The sequence below is a fragment of the Hemitrygon akajei genome, chromosome 22 (assembly GCF_048418815.1).
Source record: "Hemitrygon akajei chromosome 22, sHemAka1.3, whole genome shotgun sequence".
Classification (NCBI taxonomy): domain Eukaryota; kingdom Metazoa; phylum Chordata; class Chondrichthyes; order Myliobatiformes; family Dasyatidae; genus Hemitrygon; species Hemitrygon akajei.
Window position 1 is genome coordinate 34,004,663 of NC_133145.1, and position 24,818 is coordinate 34,029,480.

General features: G+C 37.3%; 1 protein-coding gene across 4 annotated transcripts in view; it reads right to left on the minus strand.

The window, feature by feature from the left end:
- The window catches only part of cfap52 (cilia and flagella associated protein 52), an 82,465-nt gene that overhangs the window by 37,235 nt on the left and 20,412 nt on the right, over positions 1-24,818 (minus strand). For all 4 annotated transcript variants that reach the window (XM_073025955.1, XM_073025953.1, XM_073025954.1 and 1 more), the window contains exons 3-11: positions 19,344-19,480; positions 16,269-16,397; positions 15,385-15,484; positions 11,990-12,106; positions 11,363-11,463; positions 9,915-10,085; positions 8,484-8,632; positions 8,239-8,384; positions 848-999 (exon numbers count right to left, since the gene is read on the minus strand). In XM_073025955.1, coding sequence (XP_072882056.1) covers positions 848-999; positions 8,239-8,384; positions 8,484-8,632; positions 9,915-10,085; positions 11,363-11,463; positions 11,990-12,106; positions 15,385-15,484; positions 16,269-16,397; positions 19,344-19,480 — 1,202 coding nt within the window. The remainder of the gene's footprint in view (positions 1-847; positions 1,000-8,238; positions 8,385-8,483; positions 8,633-9,914; positions 10,086-11,362; positions 11,464-11,989; positions 12,107-15,384; positions 15,485-16,268; positions 16,398-19,343; positions 19,481-24,818) is intronic.

Here is a 24,818-nt window from a genome sequence, read left to right on the forward strand (position 1 = left end):
CAACTTATGTATTTTTATGGAAGGAGAAACTTTCACTTCATCCTACCAAAATGCATAACTTCATATTTGCCCACTTTATATTCTACCTGTCACCTTTTGGGAATGTACTTATCTGTTCAGGATTACATGACCTGCAGTCTTCTAGCCCTTGAAATGTCTCTTCCTGTGTTTCATCTTACTGAACCTGATACCCCGACACAGGTTATTAAGAATTTTATTATTGGTGCAAACTGTCTCAGCTATTTCCTCCACCATAATTTCTTCATTCTGCATGTCATTAACCAACATTTACTTTTGCAAGCTATGTATGGCTCAGTTGGCAGCACTCCTTATTCTGATAGGGCCTTGAGCTTCAGTTTAGAACCACAAGCAAATAATCCAGGCTGAAACTCCAGTGAGAAAGTGTTACATTGTGAGATATTCTACCAGGATACAAACTAAAAGACTCATGGCACCACTTTGAAGAAAAGTTCTAGTGTTAGTCCTCCTATCACAGCCATCACTTATCCCTGAATCAAATAAAACTAGATCAACTAAACCTGGTTATTATCCCAGAAGTCTTTGTGTGTCCAAATTGGCAACCACTATTTCCCGTATTACAAACATTGCAATCCATTAAAAAAAAGTCAAATAGATTTAAAAAATCAATTGGGCAGTTTTGAGATTGTAGAATAATGTGAATTCAAGACTTCCTTCTTTAAGTGAAAAACAGCATGTTAAGTTATGGCTGATTAACCCAAAGAGACAAAGTTGAAAACGGGAAATAATTTGATTAAACATGTAATATTATAGTAAAGACACAGATTTATATTCCTTACATCATGAAAGTAAATTTTAAACCACTTACGTTATATCCCAGATGATACAAGTGCCATCAAAACTCGCTGATACACATTCTTGATTGTTTTTTTTAACTTTAATGCATGATATCATAGATGAATGCTCCTTTAGAGCTTCAATCAGCCTTTGGCTTTTTGAACCAATCTCCCACACCCGCACCTGAAATCAAAAAGATTGTTCTCAAGTGTTTGACTAGAATGGTTGACCACCTGGTATTTGGGAGAATGTTATGGTGCTGCTGGGATTTAGGAAGACTTTAAAAAGACAGGAACAGTCTCAGTTTTAATGCTTTCTTAGGTTGTGTACAATTTGTAAACATCTATCGATCCACCACTTACACAGGGCCTTTATGTGCCCCTGATGCCCTAACATTCCCAAACCCATTCCAAATGCACATTCGCCCTCTTAAGTAATCAAAGGCCAGACATTCTCAATAGGCAATGAAGATTTCAGAACTTAAATCTCTGTCTTTAAATTCTGCATCTGATCATCTCCTCCTACAATAGAACTCAGAATGGAGTGCTTATTTCAGGAGTCTGATGTCAGGCGTGCAGGAGACATAACCTGCTCAACATTACCAACCAAATGTAACTAGGGCTTCAGTACAAGGAATGTTGTTTTAAGAGAGATATTGACATTAGTATTTTTCAGTAATTTGGAAGATTTTGCACAAACAGAATTGGTAGTACCTTTTCAATATTTTGAGATACTGTTGGTAATCAAGCTTCAGAACTTAGACATGGGCATATATGACTTCTGCTGAATAGACCATGAAATTATTGTAGGTTTATGGTCTTCATCTTCCTTCATTAACTCAAAAAGGTGTGCTGGTGTACTGAAGGTGATGGGGAATTTTATTGTCAGCTTGCCTTTGCCAAGATGTGGCTTGTGGGAAATGGTCTACATTATCCAGGCTCACTGTAAACTGTTATTGGAAGAGGGAGTGCAGTGCAATGTAGTAGAGACCTCTCTCTTGCAGACATTCAGTGTTAAGATTTATTTTGCTACCTATCCATATTTTACCAGACACATCAATCCCCTACATTACTCGAAGCATCAGAAATTGAGTTGGTGGCTACAAGGTCCTCTGCTGCAGGGCAGGTTACATTTTTGGATATCCAAGATGGGATGTAAAATTGAAAGTGAGGACACTGTCATCCCCGAACAATCAACTTCACAGATCACAGACTCAGCACTGGGCACCATTAAGATGGCCATAACAACTCTTCCTTGGAGATCAAAATATGTAGACAGACCAATTCTTTTCAGTTAGTTGCTGTTTGTGCACCACCTTGTCCTGAATAAAAATGGAAATAGGTCAATAACTTTTCTGCAGTGTATTTGAGTAATAACCAACAATATATAGATTTATTGAGTTGATGTGAGTTATGCAGCCATACATATGTATGATTCTATGTATGATGGAAAATATGAAAATAAGGTTAAGTCTGAATTTGGAGACCTGTTGCTTCATAAGTGATAGAGTGTGATTATCTACTTGCTGCCTGAGGCTATGAGTATAATTTGTGAAATCAGGCTTTTCAAAATGCATTCACTGAATTTGCTCACATAGGGTCACAGAGTCTTCACAGCTTTCGACTAATGAGGGTGTGGCACAATGGATGAAGTAAGGAGGGAGCCAAGTAACAGAAAACAAAACTAGTAGTGAATAGGTTCTTCTCAGCGTATACGTAGGAATCAGTATTAGTTCATCTTATTATATGCTAGTACTGAGGAAAAGGGCATAATTTCAGATAGTGCAGGTGATGTAATTCTTGGAAATATAGTAAAGGTAAAATAGTAAATGTGAAGTGACAGATTTAAATTGGAATGAGATGAAGCAACGTGAAGTGAATGGCAGAATTTTAAACGTGGAGTGGAAAGAGAGAGATCTGAATTGGTTCATACGCATAAAACTTTGGAGGTGGCAGAACAATGCTGTTTAATTTATTTATTGATTCAAGAGACCTAGGCATTGCTGGCAAGATCAGTATATATTACCCATCTGAAATTGTCCCTGAAATGAATAGTTTCCAAGCTCATTTCAGAGGATTATTAAGAGTCAACCACATTGTTGTGTCTGGTCACATACAAGACAAACCGGGGAAAGAATGGCAAATTTACTTCTCTGAACCAGATGGGTTTTTACAACAATCTCATGAGTGCCATGACTGATATTAGCTTTCCAATTTCCAGAGTTATTTCAGTACTTAAACTCATATCCTTTAAGACCTGCGCTGTGATTCAAACACGTATCTCGAGATCAATCATTGGATACCACTGGATATCAGCCAAAGAACTTAATCGCCACAGGATACCCATCTTTATTAAAAGACAAGTATAAATGCAAAGATGCCAAGCATTTGCAGAGCACTGGTAAGACTTAGCTGAAGCACTGCTTCCAACTTTGGACAAAATATATCTGACAAAATGTGAAAGTCTTTGTAATATATTTTACTGATTATTGGGAAAGTCTTGGTTTTTCTCCTTTATAGCACAGAAGATTAAAGAGAAAGAAGGATGGAGCAGTTCAAAGTTTTGAAGAACTTTGTATCTAGAAAAAAAAGGATAAACTGTTTCCACTGGCAAGATGCACAGCAACAAGAAAACACAGCTCTTAGACAATTAATAGAAAGGAACAAAAGAGAAAGAAGAGAAACACATTTAAGAATAGTATCAAAATTTGGTTCAATATCACTGGTGTACTGTATGTCATGAAATTTGTTGTTTTGCAGCATCAGTACATTGCAATTGTTGTTGTTGTTTGGTCGTTGAGTCCGACACTTTGTGATCTCGTGGACTCCTGCACACCCGGCCTTCTTGTTGGAAACTGCCTCTCTAAGATACCCCAAGGTCATTCACATTGAGTAAAATTACCTATCCATTGTAGTCTCTATCATCCTCTCCTTCTTTTACCTCTGTTTTACCTAACGTTAGAGTCTTCTCCATGGAATCCTATCTTCTCATGATGTGGCCAAAATATTTGAGCTTTTGTCTCATAATCAAGCCTACTAGGGAGCAGTCTGGCTGTGTTTTTTCAAGTATTGACTTGTTGGATCTTCTTGCTGTCCAACAAACTCTTAACACTTTCCTCCAGCATCCAAGTTCAAAGGCGTTGATTCTTTTGTATTCAGCCTTACTAATAGTCCAGCTCTCACAGCCATACATCACAACTGGAAATACCATAGACTTGACTATACAGATCTACGTAGACAATATTATGCCTCTGCTCTTCAGTATTTTATCTAAATTTGCCACTGCTGCCCTGCCAGAAGTAAGCACCATTTAATTTCATGGCTGCAGTTACCATCTATATTAATCTTTGAACCGAGGAAGACAAAATCCGTCACTACTTCCACTGCCTTTTGCATTTATTACCACAGGGCTATTAGGGCTGGTTGACATAATCATGCTTTTCTTAATATTGAGCAACAAGCCACTTTTGCACTTTCTTCTTTCACTTTGATTAAAAGCTTCCTCAGATTCTCCTCACTTTCAGCCATTAGATGATGTGCCTGGAAATGAAAAGAAGGTCCGATGTTGTAAAGATCAATACACCATTGGAACTTGAAATGTAAGGTAAACTAGATGTGGTCAAAAATGAAATGGCATGACTAAACATTGACATATTGGGAATTAGCGAACTAAAGTGGACTGAAATGGGTAATTTTACATCAGACAATTACCAGATCTTCTACTGTGGGCAGGAAACCTGATGAAAGAATGGAGTGGCTTTAATTGTCAAAAAAAGTGTCAAAATCAGTGATTGGATACAAACCCAAAAATGATAGAATGATCACAATACAACTTCAAGGCAAGCCTCTCAACATCACAGTGATCTAAGTTTATGCTCCAATCACAGATGCCAACGAGGATGAAATTATCCAGCTTTATGAAGAACTGCAGCGCCTCCTGGATATGACACCTAGATATAAAGGATGTTACATTTATCATTGGAGACTGGAATGCCAAAGTTGGGAATCACAGAACACTTGGAGTAATGGGCAACTATGGCCTTGGAGTATGGAATGAAGTGGGACATCGAATTTTGACAAATTAACTCTCCGGTTATAGCAAATATCCTCTTCCAACAGCTTAAGAGGTGGCTCTATACATAGATATCACCAGACGACAACACTGAAACCAGATTGACTATATACTATGCAATCAGAGAAGGAAGAGCTCTATACAGTCAGCTAAAACAAGACCAGGAGCAGACTGTGGCTCAGACCACAAGCAGCTTGTTGCAATATTCTGAATGAAACTGAAGAACATCAGGAAAACCAAAGGACCAGCAAAGTTTGATGTTGGTAACATCCCTCAAGAACATGCTGTGAAGAACAGATTCAATGGATTACACCTGGTAGAGAGAAAGCCGGAAGAACTATGGATAAAAGTAAGGAGCATTATAGAAGAGGTGGCAACAAAAAATATTACAAACAATAAGAAGACCAGGAAAGCAAAATGGCTTTCTGTGGAGGCTCTACAAGTGGCGAAGCAGCGAACAGAAGTAGAGACCAATGGAGATTGGAAAAAATAGCTCCAACTGAATACAAAGCTCAAGAGGTTAGCAAGAAAAGATAAGGAAACTGACTTAAAGGAACGATGCAAAGAAACTGAAGAAGTCAACAGAATTGGAAAAACAAGAGATCTATTCAAGAAGATTAGAGAAATCAAAGGGTCATTTCCATGCAAAAATGAGTATAGTAAAAGACAAAGAAGGGAAGAACCTTACAGAAGCAGAAGGCATCAAAAAGAGATGGCAGGAATATACAGATGAATTGTACAGGGAAGATCCCAACAGCGAAGACATCTGCAATGACTCCCTCGTCGATCTAGAGCCGGACACTCTGGAAAGTGAAGTCAAATGGGCGATAGAAAACATTCCCTATAATAAGGCTGCAGGATGTGACAGGATTCCAACTGAATTGTTTAAAACTTTAAAACATGATGCTGTAAAAGTGTTGCATGCAATTTGCCAGCAGATCTGGAAAACCCAACAATGGTCTTTAGACTGGAAAAATGCAAATACCTTCAAATAAGTATCTAAATAAGTAGGGTAACAGTATGCAGCCTTGTCCTACTCCTTTCCCAATCTTGAACCTGAATGTTGTTTCATGTTCAGTTCTAGCTGTTGCTTCTTGATCTTCATACAAGCTTCTCATAAGGCAGATCAGATGTCCAGGTATCCTCATGTCTTTAAGGATTTCCCATAGTTTATTATGGTCCACACTGTCAAAGGCTTTACAGTAGTCAAAAAAACATAGATAAATACTTTTCTGGAATTCCCTCGATTTCTCCATTATCCAGCGTGGGTTAGCAATTTGGTCTCCGGTGCTTCTGCGTGTTCTAAAACCAGTTTGTACATCTGGCAGTTCTCATTCCATATATTGCCCGAGTCTTGCTTGCATGATATTTAGCATTACCTTCCTAGCATGAGAAAATAGTGAAATTGTTTGGTAATTTGAGCATTCCTTTGCATTTCCCTTCTTGGACCTCTTCAAGGACCGTTACCTTGTCATGGTGAGGGGGCTTGTGTATCTCAGTGATGCTATGAGCTATACCATGTAGAGCTACTCAAGGACAGGTCAAGGCAGAGAGGTCAGACTAAATATGGTCCACTGGAGAAGGAAATGGCAACCCACTCCAGTAATTTGCCAAGAAAACCTTATGGTTAAAAGTAACCAGAGATATAAGAGAATGACACCAGACGATGAGCCCCGCAGGTCTGAAGGTGCCCAACATGGTAATATGGAGAATGGAGGACAAGTACATTCCAAAACACAACAATAAAAAACTATAAAGTACAATAAGAATTATTTTTTAAAAATTAATAAGTATGCAAAAAGAGTGGGGTAGTGCACGTGGATTTATTGTCCATTCAGAAATCTGATGCAGAGGGGAAGAAGCTGTTCCTAAAATGTTGAGTGTGTGCCTTCTAGCTCCTGTACCTCTTCCTTGATGGTAGGAATGAGAAGAGATCATGTCCTGGGTGATGGAGATCCCCAATGATGGATGCTGCCTTTTTGAAGCATCGCCTTTTGAAGCTGGTTGAGTTTTCAACTTTCTGCAGTTTTTTTCCAATCCTGTGCAGTGCCCCCTCACACCAGACACTGATAACTGATGCAACCAGTTAGCATGTTGTCCACTCAAATCTGTAGAAATTTGAGAGTATCTTTGGCAACATATCGATTCTCCTCAAACTCCTAATGAAATATAGCCAATGCCATGCCTTCTTTGCAATTCCATCAACCTGTTCGACCCAGGATAGAACTTCGATGTTTACACCCAGGAACTTGAAACTGCTCACCCTTTCCACTGCTGATCCCTCAATGAGGAGTGGTGAGCGTTCCCTCAACATTTGAACTGTGCCTAGCCACACAGTTACAGGTGTAGAGAGTACAGCAGTGGGCAAAGGACACATCCTTGAAGTGTGCAGTGTTGATTGTGAGCATGCAGGTGACATTATTTCCAATCCACATGAGGAAACTAAGCTTTCATTGTGGAGTTCAACAAAAAACTCAAAAGAAAAAACTTCAGAGGAATGGGGAAAGAAAGAGGGGAAGAGGTTACTTAAATAACTTCCTCAATATACAAAAACAGGCATGATTGACAAGATGTTCTTCTACTTTGCTTCAAAATTCTATGGCTTAGAAATTCTGGTGCACCTAAACCATGGCATAGATTTATTGGCACACTAGTAGACATTGACCTAGAGTATCAAGATTCAATTTCCTATGATGCTGCAAAAAGCTGTGGCATTATTATTAAAGTTAGGTGCTAGAGGTTGAAGCAGTTGCAATGGTGATGGCAGGAGTATGAAGTGAAGGGGGGCAGGTAGTGGAGAGAAGGATTGGGACTTACTAGCACTTTTCTTGTAGTGGGTGGTGGATGTGTGAATTGGAATACCCAACATTGCTGTGCAGTGGTCGACAAAAATTTACCTAAGCAATGCTCCATGGGGGACAAAATCGAGACTGGGCAAACTTCTAGAGATTGCATGCTATGGCAGTGGTGGACAGTAAAGTGAATGCAAGGATTTAGATAGATTTCCACTAGTATTCTGGAACTCCCTGGCTGTTGGAATAAGAACATTCTCTGGGATTTGCCCAACGATATGCATCCCTGGTCCAAGTTCTAAAATAGTCCAAAAAGAGTGACACACAAAAAAATGTCTTGCCATGTAGACATGATACAAGAGCTGTTGGGGTTGGAAGAATGGTTCACGATAGGATGTGGCCCATCAAATATTCCAAGAGATGAAAATTCTTCCGGAAAAAGGCCATTGTTGGGTTTCACTCATTATAAGAAAAAACAATTTTCAATTGCATAAAACTGAAAACTAGCAATACTACCTTAAAAATGCCTGTTCACAAGAAGATTATTCTTTATACAGACCTGTCCCTCACCACCTCCACTGATTATTTTCTTGCCGTCACTAGTGGCAGCAATTGCTGTGACACCTTCATGATGAGCGTTATTGATTGTATACATTAATTTGCCAGTCTCTGGTGTAAAAGCTCGTATCTTCCCATCGTTCCAAGCTAAGGAAATTTCACATTGAAAAATTATATATTAAATAAACAGAATGGATTCAAATTTAGAATAAAGTTTATTTGATTTTTAATAGATTTGTTTCTTACCACTGATAATACTCCTCCCATCATGCATAAATTCAATGGTATTGCAGGTCATGTTTGGCACAACAATTCTCAGTAGTTCTTTATTGGTAGGGGTATGCCATATTCTTATTTCTGCCTTGGAACACGTTCCAAATAGGTCTGATGTTCCACTATTTTGAAACAAAAAAAATGTGAAGTTGGCAGCTTTAAAGACTTGCCTTCAAAATCAATTGCAAAGGATGATAAGTATTTTTAAAAATGTATGCATCTTTCAGATCTTTTGCACATAGATGAGCAATGGTTATTCATTGTCAAATTAATGGTTTGGAAGAAAGACAAATGCAATGAATTAGTATGTGATAATAATGATTAAGAAACCGAAATTTTTTTTGTAGCCCTTTGCATTAAATTTCTTCATCTGTCTCCTAACCTATTCTGTTATTCCGTCATCAGAGTAGGAGGTAAAAAGAATACCAACATCCAGTTTCACTTTTTAAATACCAGAGAACCATTGTTCTGATATTTTGTTTCTTTTCCCATCTCTAATGCCTATTAAAACCAATTTTCTATTTAAATAAGACTATATTTATTAGATCTCAACCAGAATCAATTGTTCTTCTACATTATTGCTTCAGACTTTCTATGTTTTAGTGTGTTTTATTTTTCTAGCATTTGGTTGCCATGAATTTCTGATGCAACAGCTTGAAGTTTTTTTTTGTCCTTGGCAACATAACTGAGATGAATAGACTTTCTAATGAGAGCTGTGAGGGATATTGATTTATCCACCTGAAAATGACTTTGAAGAAGGACTTTCATAGAGTATAGCTAAGAGAAAATGTATTACAGAGTTTTTGGAATACAAGGATATCTGCTGGTATGGATCAACGAAGTTTCGCAGTAAAGTGACAAATCAGATATACTCTGAACAGTGTTAAAGTGCCTATTGTGTCTTTCTGAAGGTTTTCAGAATTCTGTCATTGTAGAATGTACCTTTATTATCACAACCTTAATTTTCACTTTCATGCATCTCTCACAAGCAACATTTTTATTATACTTTCAAAGCTACAATTATATCTGTGAATGTTCTATGAATTATGTGACTCAGTCAATTTGACAGCTATTAGCACATTACATCTAGGTGAAATTCAATTCCATTGTTATTTTTTTAAATTCAAATGGTAGCCCCAGAGGAAAATCACACTCTTACACTATGTGGCAAATGGTAGGGCATTGAGGAATGTAGTTATATGGTTATCTGTTCCCATCATTTCTCAACTAATCAGAAGCCTGATTCTCTAACTTTGCATTTTTCCCTCTGTCACACAAAAAGATCAAAACTGTTGATATAATAATCTGTGGTTTCTACATAACGTGTCTGAATATAAAATACTTTATTAATCCTTTCTGTTAAAATAATATAGATGGATAACAGAGTATGTTTCATGAACGTACCAGGGATATGCTACGTCAAGGACAGAGTCACAGTGACATGTTGTGATCAGCTCCTCTTTGAACTCAGTGAAGTTACATCGATATATCTGGGAGGTAAGGGTACCAACAAAGAACTGGTGTCCTTGACCACGTAGACTGATAGAAGTAATCCCACCATCCACCTGGATTTTTCTGTATTTAATAAAAGGGTTGTGAATCTACAATAGTTGACAGGACAGAATAATATTTGCTGTGTACAGGTCATCTAGCTTTGTTCAGTTTCATTTGCGTGTAAGTCTTTTTTTCATCAGTAATATTAAAATACACCCATTTTTATAAACAGAAATGTATTAGAAATATTTCGTTGAAAGGTTAAATGCAAATTTAATTTGCTACATACTTTAAAGATGTCAAAACTGAACAATATAGTCCAAGATTGTGATTTAATGGAAACCCTTGGAACTACAACAGAAGCTTTTAATAAATCGAATATTTGGATGCTAACAAAGAACATAAAAATGAATTAAATCTTATAATTATCTTCGGATGCCATTGTGGCATAGTGGCTAGCATGATGCTATTACAGCTTGAGCCGTTCCGGAGTTCAGAGTTCAATTCCAGCACTGTTCTATAAGAAGTCTGTATATCCTCCCTGTGGAATGATTAGGTTAGGGTTAATTGGGTATGTCAGGAGTTGCTGGGGTATTGCTCAAAGGGCTGTATCTCTGTATTGCTAAATAAAAGTAAAAATAAAATAAATTAAGGAATGGAATAGCAAAGGCCATGCATACATGATTTCTTAATTCGTATTATGGTAGGTGGCCCAAGTTGCAATTAAGTAAATGACACCCACTCCTATCACATTATCCAACATTACTGCAGGCTAACTCCAATATGCCACATCAATTAAATGTGTAAATGCAAACCAAATGAGTGACGTTACTGTATCTCCTGCCAACAAGGAAATTAAAAGCTTTTGATCATTAACTTTGATGCCAAAAAACATGAGAGCTTGATCAGATGAGCTTGATCTACATCTTGAGAACTATAGGAAATGAAAAAAAAAACAAAGGTGAATCATCTGGACCACTTTTACATAGATCAAATGCTAATTTACAGTTGTACTTCCAAATTCCTAAGAGTGCATTGCTTGCCTGCTACCTGCTAAGGATGAAAGTTAAAATTATGGATTGTGGAAAAGAAAACACACAATTTTTAGACCTGTTTTCACAATGAATTAATTCCAAATGTCTTATACAATTTCAGGGTGAATTGAAAGATAAATATAATTTAAGTCAATAACAAAATTTTGAACTATTTTAAAAGTTTGTGTTTTACATTTCATAATAAAACACTAACATTTAATCACTTTTGAAATTCCCTTTTTAAAACACTATTTATCACTTGTTATCACAGAAAGTTAAATTGTTATTATTTATATATACATAATTAAATGTATTCCAACATACTTGAGTGTTTTGAAGCCTGGTACTTTGCACAGAGCTACAATACCATCTCCAGATCCAACAAGAAGATCCCCTGATTTCAGTTCTACTATTGCAGTAACACCCTTCAGGTAATAAAACAGATTAAATATTATAATTTTAAAATTTCACATCAGCAATAATACAATTATAGCTAATACCAACCTCACTGTGCGAAAAATTATAAGATCAATTCTCCTAGAGAAATAATAATCATTCCAGTTATCTAGATAATGGTTTTACTAAGTAAAGATGTTCACCTTATATTTCAGCATTCCTTAATAAACATACTTCTATCTCCAGCCATTGCCTTTCTCCACCCTGTCTAAACTCAGATACTGCTGACATCTTTATCTATGCTGGTATTAACTCTGGACCTGACATTACCAGACAAACATGATTTCCTTTATTCTGTCTCCATAGTTTGTCATTAAAAACTCTCTTACCTCTTTTTCAACATTTCTTTAAATATTTCCATCATTTGTTCTTATATTTGCATTTGAAACTTGTGCTGCTTTATAGTTGCCAAGAGTTTTGGGATGCTTTGATGCATTAGAGGCCCTACATAAATCAATGTCTTTTGTAATAAAAATATTAATTATTTCAACTTACCAAACTGAATTTATTCTTAATAGGCCCATAATTGTTAAGGAGGCCAGTTTTCATGCTGACCATCAAAATATCACCAGTAGTAGTTCCACCATAGAAGAAATTATCATCCTTTGTCACCTATTAGTGGGGAATTGAATAAATCAGGTCAGTTGACCTTTGCAAATGTCACACTTAATTAAAAGCAGGAAAAAAACATACCTTCAACTAAATAATTACATAAGTTTTATTTTTACAGAAAGAAAAACATTTAGATTTATTTTACCTCCAGTCTAATGTAACATTTGACAGCTCTGTACTTGAAAATTATAACATAGAAATGTGACTGAAGCAAAACATTCTTCAATAATATGGTCCTTCACTTTAGAAAATGAAATAAGCTGCTCAGATCCTTGAGCCTGCTTCGTTGAATAATCATTAGCCAAGTAAGCAGCTTAAGTGAGACTGAACACTTAAGAAATTTTAAAAAACAGAATCAATTAAGATTGATTTATCTTGCTTTCATTTTATCAATGCCTTAGACTGGCTCCTCTGTCCAGTTAGGAATGTGGTTGAATCCAATTTGAACTCCCTTTGTTTTAGTTGAATCACTTAAAATGATTATAATTTCTAATTAAAATGAGCAAAACTAAATAGTATACAAATACAACTATATCATCCAAAATCTTATAGTGCAGTAAAATCTCAATTTTGCTTCCCAGTGCCATAACAATATACATTTAGATATTTCTTAACACCTAATAATAACACTGGATACTTTTCATACAATCCACTGGCAGATTCCACTGGGTCTCCAGTTCAAGGGGTGAATGGGATGGAAGACAGATTTGAAAGATTAACCCCCTCTGGATATGCAGTTAAGGAAGGCTGGTGGCAAAACAGTTGAAGAAGATACTTAATAGGCTTTCAAGATGACAGATACTGAAAGTAAAGTTCATTTCTGATGGAGTCATGCTTGGCCTGCAGTGGGAAAATATACTGTTTAAATTTTTGTTAATAAATCTACACTATTATAGAAAACAACATAATAAAAACATCAATATCAATCAAATATATAAGACAAGAACATTCTAGAAACACTAAAGAACAAACAATGTTTCTCTCTGCCTGCTTCTAGCATTTTCTTTTCTTGTTTCAGGGTTCCAGCATCTTCATATTTTGACTTCATACAAAATATTTGACTTTCTCCAATATTAAAGTAAAAGAAGAAAGTAACATAATGAATAAATAAACCTGAAGGTGAAAAGCGGTATTCCTAGTATTAGACACGCAATTTACTGCAGAGTGAATCAACAATCCCCAATTGCAACAGAAATTAAGGTTATAACATGGTAGCATCCAACATTTAACCACACTCACTGTTCTCAGTTCCAGACACACACATCTTTCCTGATCTTTGCGATAATCAATGGGTTTAAAACAGCCATCAAAGTACCGAGTTTGGATATTATCATATACAAAGTTGGCTAATAGTGCCTGAAGTTCTCTGAGACTGTTAAGAAAATGTAAGCGAGGAGATTAATAACTTAACTTAATGGAAGTTAACTTAAATTAACTTAATGGAAGGAGTGAATCTCAAGGATTAGTTAAGCATAGGATGATGTCGGCAGCGGGACAAAAGTGCAACACAACATTTTCTCAGTTTCATTCAGTAGAAACTATATATTGGATGAAATAAGAAAAACTGTGCCCACTGTAAGGAATCTGTTATGCCAGCCATGTCTCAAAGATGGTAATAATAAATAAATAGAAGTCTAGGCTAAAACAGCAAAGTACCTAAGTGAAGCCATTTGGTCATCAGACCCACGTGGGAAACAAGATCCTTAAACAGTACATAGAAATAAATTCCATGAATTCCCCTGAACTTGACTGGCAGTGGAAAATTTGAGGTGATACTATAGCAACCAATATTTTACCTGTATCAGAACAAAGATGAACAAAATGGGTTACACCTGGAAAAGAACATTTGACGTGGCATCACCTTATAGAAGGAGAACAGGCGGCAGAAGACGGAAATAAGTTTTAGAAACAGGTTTATCTTACAGAATCCTAGAAGAGCACAAGAACCTGGGACCAACACTCAGAAAAGAGGAGCTGCAAGTCTGGATTCAAGCAAGTTGGGTGTCACAATTCTAAGACCTTGTATTTTAATGGGTACTGTACAGTGTAGATTATGAGATCTTTTACCTTGCAGTTAGAGTTTGATAAAGTTAAGTAAACCTTTCATCAGTGTTCAAGGCAGTGTCTCTAATATAAGTGTGACTGACACAATAGTACCTGGTCTGGAACTACACCCAACTATATTCTTGCTGGGGAACTACAAGATTAGCCAGAGTTGTCATTGGTATGCAGTTAAGTATGAAAGTCAGGGGAGCTGTGAATTGACATGGATCATTATGTAGCTGGAGCTAGAAGGTCAGTGAAATTAAGCGTGTTCATGGAACTCGGAATCAAGGAGCCAAGGGTCAAATGCCTGAGGTACTTACCGGTAGTCGTATGTCCAGAGCCATAAACCTAGATTTCTAGCTGCAAAAGCACTTACAGTTTACTTTTTTTTGCCACTCATATTTCATATTCTACCTTACCTTTCTTTATCAGTTTCTTTATCTTCCAAGTTCGATACTGCTCCCAGTGTTTACAAGTCCACTGATATTTTTGGCCTTTTGATTTAGTGCTTCCTTTAATTTTTTTTTCTGTCAGCTACAGATGGGCCCTTCTCCTGTGGATTTTGTACCACAAAGGAACAAGTCTTTTTTTTATATAAATCAGGTGTCAGTGTCTGGAACTGGGAACAGTGAGTGTGGTTAAATGTTGGATGTTACCATGTTATAACCTTAACTTCTGTTGCAATTGGGAATTGTTGACTCACTCTGCAGTAAATTGTGTGTCTAATACTAGGAATACCGCTTTTCACCTTCATTTATTTATTCATTATATTACTCTCTTCTTTTACCTTTATAATATCGGAGAAAGTCAAATATTTTGTATGAAGTCAAAATATGAAGAGGCATTACTTGTGCACCATCATAGCTTTTAATAGACTTTTTTAATAGACTTTTAATAGACCTAATCAAGCACAGCCAATTTGACCCTCAAATATACACAGTTTTCTTTGTCTGGATTTAAGAACCTAGTTTTGCATTGAAATAAATCAATTTCAAACTTAAGGTAAAATTTTGTTGTAATAAGGTCACATGGGAAAATTATCAGATGTGTAAATTTCCCAGCTGGTAGGATAGACACATATGGTTCATCCATTAAAAGGAACTGGATTTTCTGGGATTTGTAATGTTTCTCTGTTTCAAACAATGCATTAATGCAAAATAGTACTCATTCATGATAATATTTGATTTATAGCTGTACTTTTAATAAATTGGACTTTATAAACTACAGCTCACTTCAACACAGTTGATCATTCTTTTCAACACTCCAGTCTGACACTCAGTGGGACGAATCTTTCTGTTGGGTAAGTCCAGCAGCCAGAGACGAAGTGTACCACTACAAAAATAAAGCAAGTTTGGAGAATTTCATTATTTTTGTGATTTTGCAGCTGTACAGCAATAAATTAGAAGAGAAGTTCCTGTAACATTTCAATATAATTACAGTCAAAGAATGGATCTAAATTGTCAACTTAATCTATGGATATGCACATTGATCGTGATTTGTTTCAAAAGACATTATAGATAAACTTCCTCTATTATTTTCTCCCAAACAAGATTTATTGTAACCCTACTCAGCTAATAAACATAATTCAAACAAATGGCAAAAAAATCTAATTTGAGTTTTCTACATTGCTTCCCATTTGAAATGTGTATTAATTTAAACTGAAGGCTATCTGTATCTAGTATCCGCATTATAAGTAATTTCTAAATATCCCTTGTTTAACATTTTTAGCAATGTTACATTACTGGGAATGGTTCTGGATTTTTTAACCCTTGTTATATTTTTATAGCACTAAAGAAAACTAAACACAAGATAATTTCCACAGCTGGATTTACTTAAATGGAATGTGCTCAGTGTATTAAGTATTGATGTATACTAGCACATCAATACTTAATTGTCTTAACATTAAAGATTGAGGGCATCTTACGATAGTGTGTGTTTTATGAGTTCTCAGATTGTCTACAACAATTCTGCTTGCTTTAAACCACTGTTTAAGTTACAGCATATATTAAAAAAATTCTCAATGAAGCTCAATATAAGTTGCCAACAGGAAGACTAACAAAGGAATTTTCACTATATTTCCAAATAATTTCAGCAAAAGCATACTTTTCCAACTTACGTTCCTGCTGTAATGAAGACATCATCCATGTTGCTGGCAAATTTTACAGCTAGTGCATTTCCTGCAGTGGGAACAGTAGCAGGATGGCCACAGATAGATGTTTTTGTTTCAATATTCCAAATAACAACACTGTAAAATGACAAAGCAAAACTTAATTTGTTTCTTGGTTTTAGTCATCAAGTCCAGCAGAGACAGGAACTATAGTACCTCAAGCATTTGAACAGTTTAAAAGTAAACAAAACAAAAAAATAGAAATTAGAAGACATAACTCTTGTTTTCTCAAACATTACTTTGAATTCTGTTACAACAACACAGATTTAATTCCATTTGTTATATTACAGGGCAGTAAAATAACACTGAAATTGATATTTTGACAGAAATGCCCATCAAAGCCAGCATGGGAATTGTTAACCCTTTCACTTCACCCAAATACCATTAAGATTTCCTTCATTTTATTAGTTCTTGCCAATCAAAAATTGACCCATTGCCGCCTACTCACTGCTTCCTGTTAGTCAAACATGCTTCTATCCACATCAATATGTTATCTCCTGTACCGTGTTATTGTTTTATTTTTTTCACAATAACTTTTAATATGACAGCCATTAAAATTTTTTGGTAAAACTCCAATAAATTGATCAAAATGATTTCCCTTTTACAAAATCAAGTTGAGATTGCCTGTCTGCCATATTTTTTTCCTAAGCTGTCTGTCAAAATGCCTTTAATAACTCTTTCTAACATTTTCCCTATGATAGGTATTAAACTAACTGGTCTGTAGTTTCCACTTTCTGTTTCCCTCCCTTTTCAAATACAGTAGTAGCATACAATATTTTCTGCGGATGAAACCTTCCCCAAATCTAGGGAATTCTGTGAAACTATAACCAAAGAATCCATTTTGTCACCAACCACTGCTTTAGGGACCCTTGGATGAAGTCCAGTATAATCTACAGCTTTGCCTACCTGCAATTTGTTCTGTACCAGTTCCTCCCTATAATTTTCCCAAATTCATCCCTCCCTTCCAAATCTTGATTTAATGTTGTTTCTCTGGTTACTTTTGTCCTCTATTGTGCAGATTGATGCAAAAATAGAGTTTTCAATTTACCTGTCACAGTTTTGTCTTTCATTACTAATTCCTCATGTGTATTTTCTATATGATTGATGCTTATTTTGGTAATCCTACTTAGACTTTTTGCCAATTTTTTAATTTCCTGTCCAATCTTATCTTCTGCCACTTTTCAATATAATTATGCATTTCCTTTAAACTTAATATTGTACTTAATATTTTTCTCAGCTGGAGGATCTCTTAACCTAATTTGTCAGTTCACTCTTTAGTGCGGCTTTCATGTCCTCATAATTGCCTTTATTTAAGTTTAAATAGTGATTCACCATACCATTTTTATGTCAACTAGCATAGATTGCATTAGTATTTACAGTTCTAATTTACTGATCTGACTGAATGAATTAACCTTTTCTTGCCATTTACCAAAGAGGACAGCGTGGTCATGAACTGCTAACTATTAGTAATTCATTGATAAGTCACAGTTAAAAATACTGAAATACTGTCAAAGGAATTAATGAGTCATTAAATAGAGCTCTGGAGAAAGGTCACTTGACTAGAAGCATTAGCTACATGTCTTCCTCTACAGATGCTGTTTAAACCATTGAGCAGTTCCAGTTTCCTTCAAGTGGGCATAATTAATGACAACCAAAATAAAATGAGCATAAGGATTGTTCCAATATATCAGACATTTAAAAGATTAAATGTGAGTTATACAAAGCCAGATGTAAGCAGAGCAAAGATTAACAGAAGATTGCATGAGTAGCACAGATTTACTTTGCAGGGCCAAAGACATTTGGTGGATGGGGCGTGCGGTGGAAAAGAGGGAGGGCTATGGGTAAGTGGACTTGGCAGTGCATGATAGTGGTTGAAGAGGAGTAAATATAAGGCAAATCAGAGAGTAGCAATGATATGGGAATTCATGGATTGAAAGGACGATAGAAGCTGAACAATCATGGCTTTCACAAAAGAACTGAAGAAGTGTGCAAAGGAAAAGAACTTGCAGGGCCACCCACACGGAACTGATTAGATTGCACTACACGGAACTGATATGGACTCAATTCACTGAATGACCTATTTCTGTTTCACAATAAATGTATGATTCTGTTAAAGTACCATAGATGCTTGAACTAAAACCAGAACACTGCACAAAACAAAATATTCAACAGATTAGCTAGCAATTTGCAGTAACAGATTTTGTTTTACATCAATAACGTTCATCATATCCATCAAAATAGTAGCTCTTTAATGAATATAAATTTGTTCTAAATCATTGTTTAAAATTATTACAATATAGTGTGATTAATCGGTGACTAAACATTTTAACAACTGAATTAAGAAAAGCTTGCATTTGGATGACAATTTTCATTACCTTGGCACATGCCAAATCTTTGTAGCTCTCAAAGTTTTTTGGGAGTGCAGTTGGTGTTGTAATATAGGATGCTGGGCAAAAGTAAGCCCCCAAAAACACCAAAGTGATAATGACAAGATGATAAACATGAGAAAATCTGCAGATGTTGGAAATCCAAAGCAACACACACAAAATGTTGGAGAAACTCAGTAGGCAACATCTATGGAAAAGAGTAAACAGGAGTCCTGATGAAGGGTGTCGGTCTGAAACTTCGACTGTTTACTCTTTTCCATAGATGCTGCCTGGCCTGATGAGTTCCAATGACAAGATAATCTGGTTCCTATTATGTTGGTGGAATAAATATGGGTGAAGACCCTGGGGAATTTGGATCAGTTTTTTATTTCCACTCGTGATTGCCCAACAGATAATTCCGTAAATAAATTAATAATATTAAAATTGTATTATATTGGTAAATTCCCATTTTCATTCCATATACTTTATGTTAGTCTAGAATAAATGAATTATCCCTACCTTTTAAATTTATTCACAAAATTTATATTAAAAATAACTATGTTTTGTTACGTCTGCAGCTTTTCTATAGTACCGTCTATTAAAGGAAATACTGTGTGTATATCGGCAACTTAATGCAATGTCTTATTCTCATTATTACCTGCCATCATCTTGACCTCCAACAGATACCAAATAGAGATCATTTGGGGAAAATGCTAATGCTTCAACTTTGGCTTGGTGAAGAGTCATAGTTGCATGGACTGCTTTTTTAAAATAATCATAGATAAGGATATCAGCCTGCAAAGACAAAGAATGCCTGGCTTTCAGTCTAGAATATGTTAAATAACTGCCATGTTAGAACTTTATATGGTGCATATTCTACATTTCCCCCTTAAAATGTATTTTAAATGGTAAGAAAATCTGTACTTGAAAATATTGCCGATTTGCTGTGTAAAGAGATAAAACAGTCAGGTCAAGGTGCATTCCAGAAAGCCATTCTGTGCTCTATTTAGTGTTACACACATTAAGACAAATAATGACTACAGCTAGAAGACTAACCACTCACACTTGCAATCTGGCTGAAAGTTACTGGTCCTCCAGTGTAATGAGTACATTCCATGATCCGGGATGACTGAACACCGACATTTTGTTCAGCTAATACAAATACATTACAGGAAGGCCACAGCTTAAGGCTCTACTACCATCATACACTGAAGAATTAGGACATGTGTTAAACCTTTTTCACTTTTAAGAAGATAGTTGACCTGAAGGATATTGATATCATTGTGGTGAACTACATATACCTCTCTGGACTGCTCCTGTGGCTCCTCCCACAGACCCCTGCTGACTGCTCCTGTGGCTCCTCCCACAGACCCCTGCTGACTGCTTCTGTGGCTCCTCCCACAGACCCCTGCTGACTGCTCCTGTGGCTCCTCCCACAGACCCCCTCTGACTGCTCCTGTGGCTCCTCCCACAGACCCCCTCTGACTGCTCCTGTGGCTCCTCCCACAGACCCCCTGCTGACTGCTCCTGTGGCTCCTCCCACAGACCCCTGCTGACTGCTCCTGTGGCTCCTCCCACAGACCCCCACTGACTGCTCCTGTGACTCCTCCCACAGACCCCTGCTGACTGCTCCTGTGGCTCCTCCCACAGACCCCTGCTGACTGCTCCTGTGGCTCCTCCCACAGACCCCTGCTGACTGCTCCTGTGGCTCCTCCCACAGACCCCTGCTGACTGCTCCTGTGGCTCCTCCCACAGACCCCTGCTGACAGCTCCTGTGGCTCCTCCCACAGACCCCTGCTGACTGCTCCTGTGGCTCCTCCCACAGACCCCTGTATAAAGGCGATTGAGGCCTGAGCCCAGCCTCATTCTCCAGGATGTAGTGTTGTTCATTCTTCCAGTCAATAAAAGCCGATATCTCACTTCTTACGTCTCAGAGTGAGTTATTGATGGTGCATCAATCATATCAATGTAATGAAAATAGAATGATGAGGCTTACACTAAAAATGACAGCATGGAAGTTCTGCATTATATACATGTGTAGATGTTTTAAACATATACAGCAAGGAAACCAGCCCTTTAGCTCAACTTGCCATCTTAACCATCTGAGTTGGATCCACTTGGCTCACATCCCTCTAAACCTTTCCTATCCGTATATTTGCCCAACTGTTTGCCAAAAGGTTTCGGCTCGAAACGTCGACTGTACTTTTTTCCATAGATGCTGCCTGGCTTGCTGAGTTCCTCCAGCATTTTGTGTGTGTTGCTGTCTTTTAAATGTTGTCTTATATCTGCCTCAACCACTTCCTCTAGCAGCTCATACCATACATGCCTTAATCTCCATGTAAAGAAGTAGCCCTCTGTAACATTTTAAATATAACAACAAATAGAACAACATTAGCTATTCTCCAATCATCTGGCACCTCACCTGTGGCTAAAGATGTTTTAAATATCTCTGCTAGGGCCTCTACAACTTTGCACTAGCCTCTCACAGGATCTGAGGAAACACATTATATGGCCAGGGGGTTTATGCACCCTAAGACAGCAAACATCTCCTTCTCTGTAATCTGTATAGGGTCCGTGACCTCATTGCTGCTTTGCCTCATGTCTACAGACCCTATGTCCATCTCCTGAGTAAATAGAGATGCAAAAAAAATCCACTTAAGATCTCACCCATCTCTTCCAGATGAATGCATAGATTACCACTCTGATCTACCAAAGGACCAATTTTGTCCCTTTCTATCCTTTTGCTCCTAATATATCTGTAGAAGCTCTTGGGATTCTCTTCCACTTTGTATGCAGGAGCAAACTCATGCCTTCTTTTAGTCCTATCTAAGTGTTCTCTTGCATTTCTTATATTCTTCAGATACTGTACTTGATTTGTTCTGAAATGTCTTTACCTGTTATGCAGGTCTTTCTTAACAAAGGCCTCACAATCTCTTGAAAACCAAAGTTCCCGAATCTGTTATTCTTTCCTTTTATTCTAACGGAAACATACAAACTTTGTACTGTCAAAATTTTACTTCTGATTTCCCACTTACCAATTATACATTTGCCAGAAAACAGCACATCACAATCCACACTTGCCAGATCTTTTCTGATGCTATCAAAATTGGCCATTCTCCAACTGAGAATCTCAATCCAAGAACCAGACCTATCCTTTCCATAATTACCTTGAAACTAATAGCATTGTGATCACAAGATGCTAAGCCCTCCCCTACACAAACTTCTGTCACCTACCCTATTTTTATTCCCTAAGAGGAGATCTAGTATTGCACTCTACAAGAGAAAATCTGCAAATGTGTAACTGAGGGCTACTTCTTTACATGGAGATTAAGGCATGTATGGTATGAGCTGCTAGAGGAAGTGGTTGAGGCAGATATAAGACAACATTTAAAAGACAGCAACACACACAAAATGCTGGAGGAACTCAGCAGGCCAGGGGGCATCTATGGAAAAAAAGTACAGTCGACGTTTTGGGCTGAAACCTTTTGGGTCCTAGCATTTTGCGTGTTGCTAGTATTGCACTCTTTCTAGTTGAGACTTCCATGTACAGTTTAAGGAAACTTTCCTGAACACTTTTGACAAATTCTTTTCCAACCACCACTTTTATGGTATGGGAATCCCTGTCAATAGGTGGAAAGCTAAAATCATTTAGTATCACAACCTTAAGGTGTTTGCAACAGTCCGCGATCTCTCTACAAATTTGCTCCTCTAAATCCCGTGCACTATTGAGTAGTCTATAATATAATCCCATTAATGTGGTCATACCTTTCTTATTCCTCAGTTCTACCCATACAGTCTCATTAGATGAGTTCTCAGTTTGTCCTGTCTAAGCACTGTTTTGATATTTTCCGTGACTAGTCATGCCACCTCTCCCACTTAATCACATATAAAACAATGGAACCCTAGAACGTTGAGCTGCCAGTCCTACCCCTCCAGCAACCAAGACTCAGTAATGGCTACAACGTCATCATTCCATGTGCTGATCCAATCTCTAAGCTCATCCACCTGTCCTACAATACTTGCATTTAAATATATGCTGCTCAGAACATAGTCCCACTTTGTATGAACGCTTAGCAACATCTTTCTCCACACCCACTCCACTTTCTGTTCTGACACTATGGTTCCCATCCCCCTGCAACTCTAGTTTAAACCTACCCCCACTCCCCACTTATGCAGCATCAGTAAACCTTCCTGCTGGGGTATTAGTCTCCCTCCAGTTCAGGTGTAAACTGTCGCTTCTCTACAGGTTCCATCTTCTCTGGAAGGGAGCATAATGATCCAAAAATCTGACACCATCTCCTTAGCCACGTGTTAAACTACATGATCTTCCTATTTCTGGCCTCATAGCATATGACATGGGCAGCAATCCTGAGATCACAATCCTGGAGGTCATGTCCTTTAACTTACCGTTGAACTCTCTTTGCAGGAACTCACCACCCCTCCACCCATACTACTGCCAGAGAACTGACAGCTTTGGCTTTTCTCTGTTAGGTCATCCCCTCAACAGTATCCAAAGCAGCATACCAGTTGTTGAGGGGAATGGCCACAGGGGTACTCTGCACTGGCTGCTTATCCCCTTTTCCCCTCCTGTCACCCAGTTACTTGTGTCTTGCACCTTGGGCATAATTACCTCCCTGTATGTCAACCCATCAGCCTCCTGAATGATCTGGAGTTCATCCAGTTCCAGCTCCCACTCCTTAACACAGTCGGTTAGAAGCTGCAGCTGGATACACTTCTTGCTGGTTTCGACATCAAAGACACTGGAGGTCTCCCTGTCTTCCCACATCCCGCAAGAGCATTCCACTATCCTGCCTGGCATCCCCAATGCTCTAAATGTGCGGTAAGAAACAAAGAAATATACCTTCTTTTTATAAATACAGCTCTGTGGTGATATAGTTCTGATTAACTTTTTTATATATCGTAAGGTTGGCTTGGAGTTGAATAGTGGGAGGGTGGGGTGGTAACTAACTTTACCTGACTCTACTATGGGTGCTCTACTATGGTTATGAATTGTAATTCGATATGTTTGTTTTGCACTGTATAAACCTTTTAAATTTTTTTTGTTTTCATTCATAAAAAATAAATAAAATTTAAAATCCAGATTAGTTAAAAAAACAAAGAAAGAATAAATAACAAAAAAAATCTAAGTTCTTATTGGAATTTGCCAACCTAATTATACACATTCTAATGTCTCCTGAGGAACTGTGATACGCAAAATATGCTGACTGCTCCTGCTCACTTCTTTTGAACTCTCTCCTTCTATACAATCCAATGTCTCCTGGGGAACTGTCACACACAAAATGTGCCAACTGCTCCCATTCGCCTCTTTTAAACTCTCTCTCTCTTTCTCCCTCTACACAATTTAATGTCTCCTCAGGAATTGTGGTATGGAAAATGTCAATGAAAAACAGACTAAGATGAATGAAAGAAATAGACTAAGAAATTTTAGAATATAATAAATAGAAGTAAGCCATATGGTTTTTCTGTGCCTGCTTCATTGAGTAAGGGCGGACGTTTACCTCAGTGCATTTATTCAAAAAGGTCATAAAGGATGAACCACATGATAACAGCTGGTGTGTCTATTGTCACTGATCAGCAATATTCTTAAAAATTCTGATGGACAAAATTAACCTGCATGTGTAAATGCAGGGATTAATCAAAATAGCATGGCTTTATTAGGGATGATCCTGCCTGACAAACTTGACTAAAAATTAACGGCCTTAGCTGGTATATCGTGGGCAGTTTTAGACAGCACAGTATTGAAATTATGTGATAGTACTGCAGAGGTCTGGAAGGTGTTGCCTAAGGTGCTTGGAGAGTTGCTGCAGAGCATCCTGTCAATGGTATAAACTGTTGTTATTGCTCATCGGTGGTGAAGTGACTGAATGGTTGGGGAAGGGGTGCCTGTCAATTGGGCTGCTTATTCTGTTTTTTAAAAATTGTTACAATTTTTTAAACACAGCCTTCTATTATTTTCTTCCAAAGTAGATGACCTGAAATTATTCCACGTATTCCATTGACTTGGCTCACTTCTATACCTTTGAAGGTTTATCTTCATCTTGGTATGGTAAATATTATCTTCATGCTAATCACTGATTTACTTTATGAATAACTGGATTCCCAGCAGTGATCC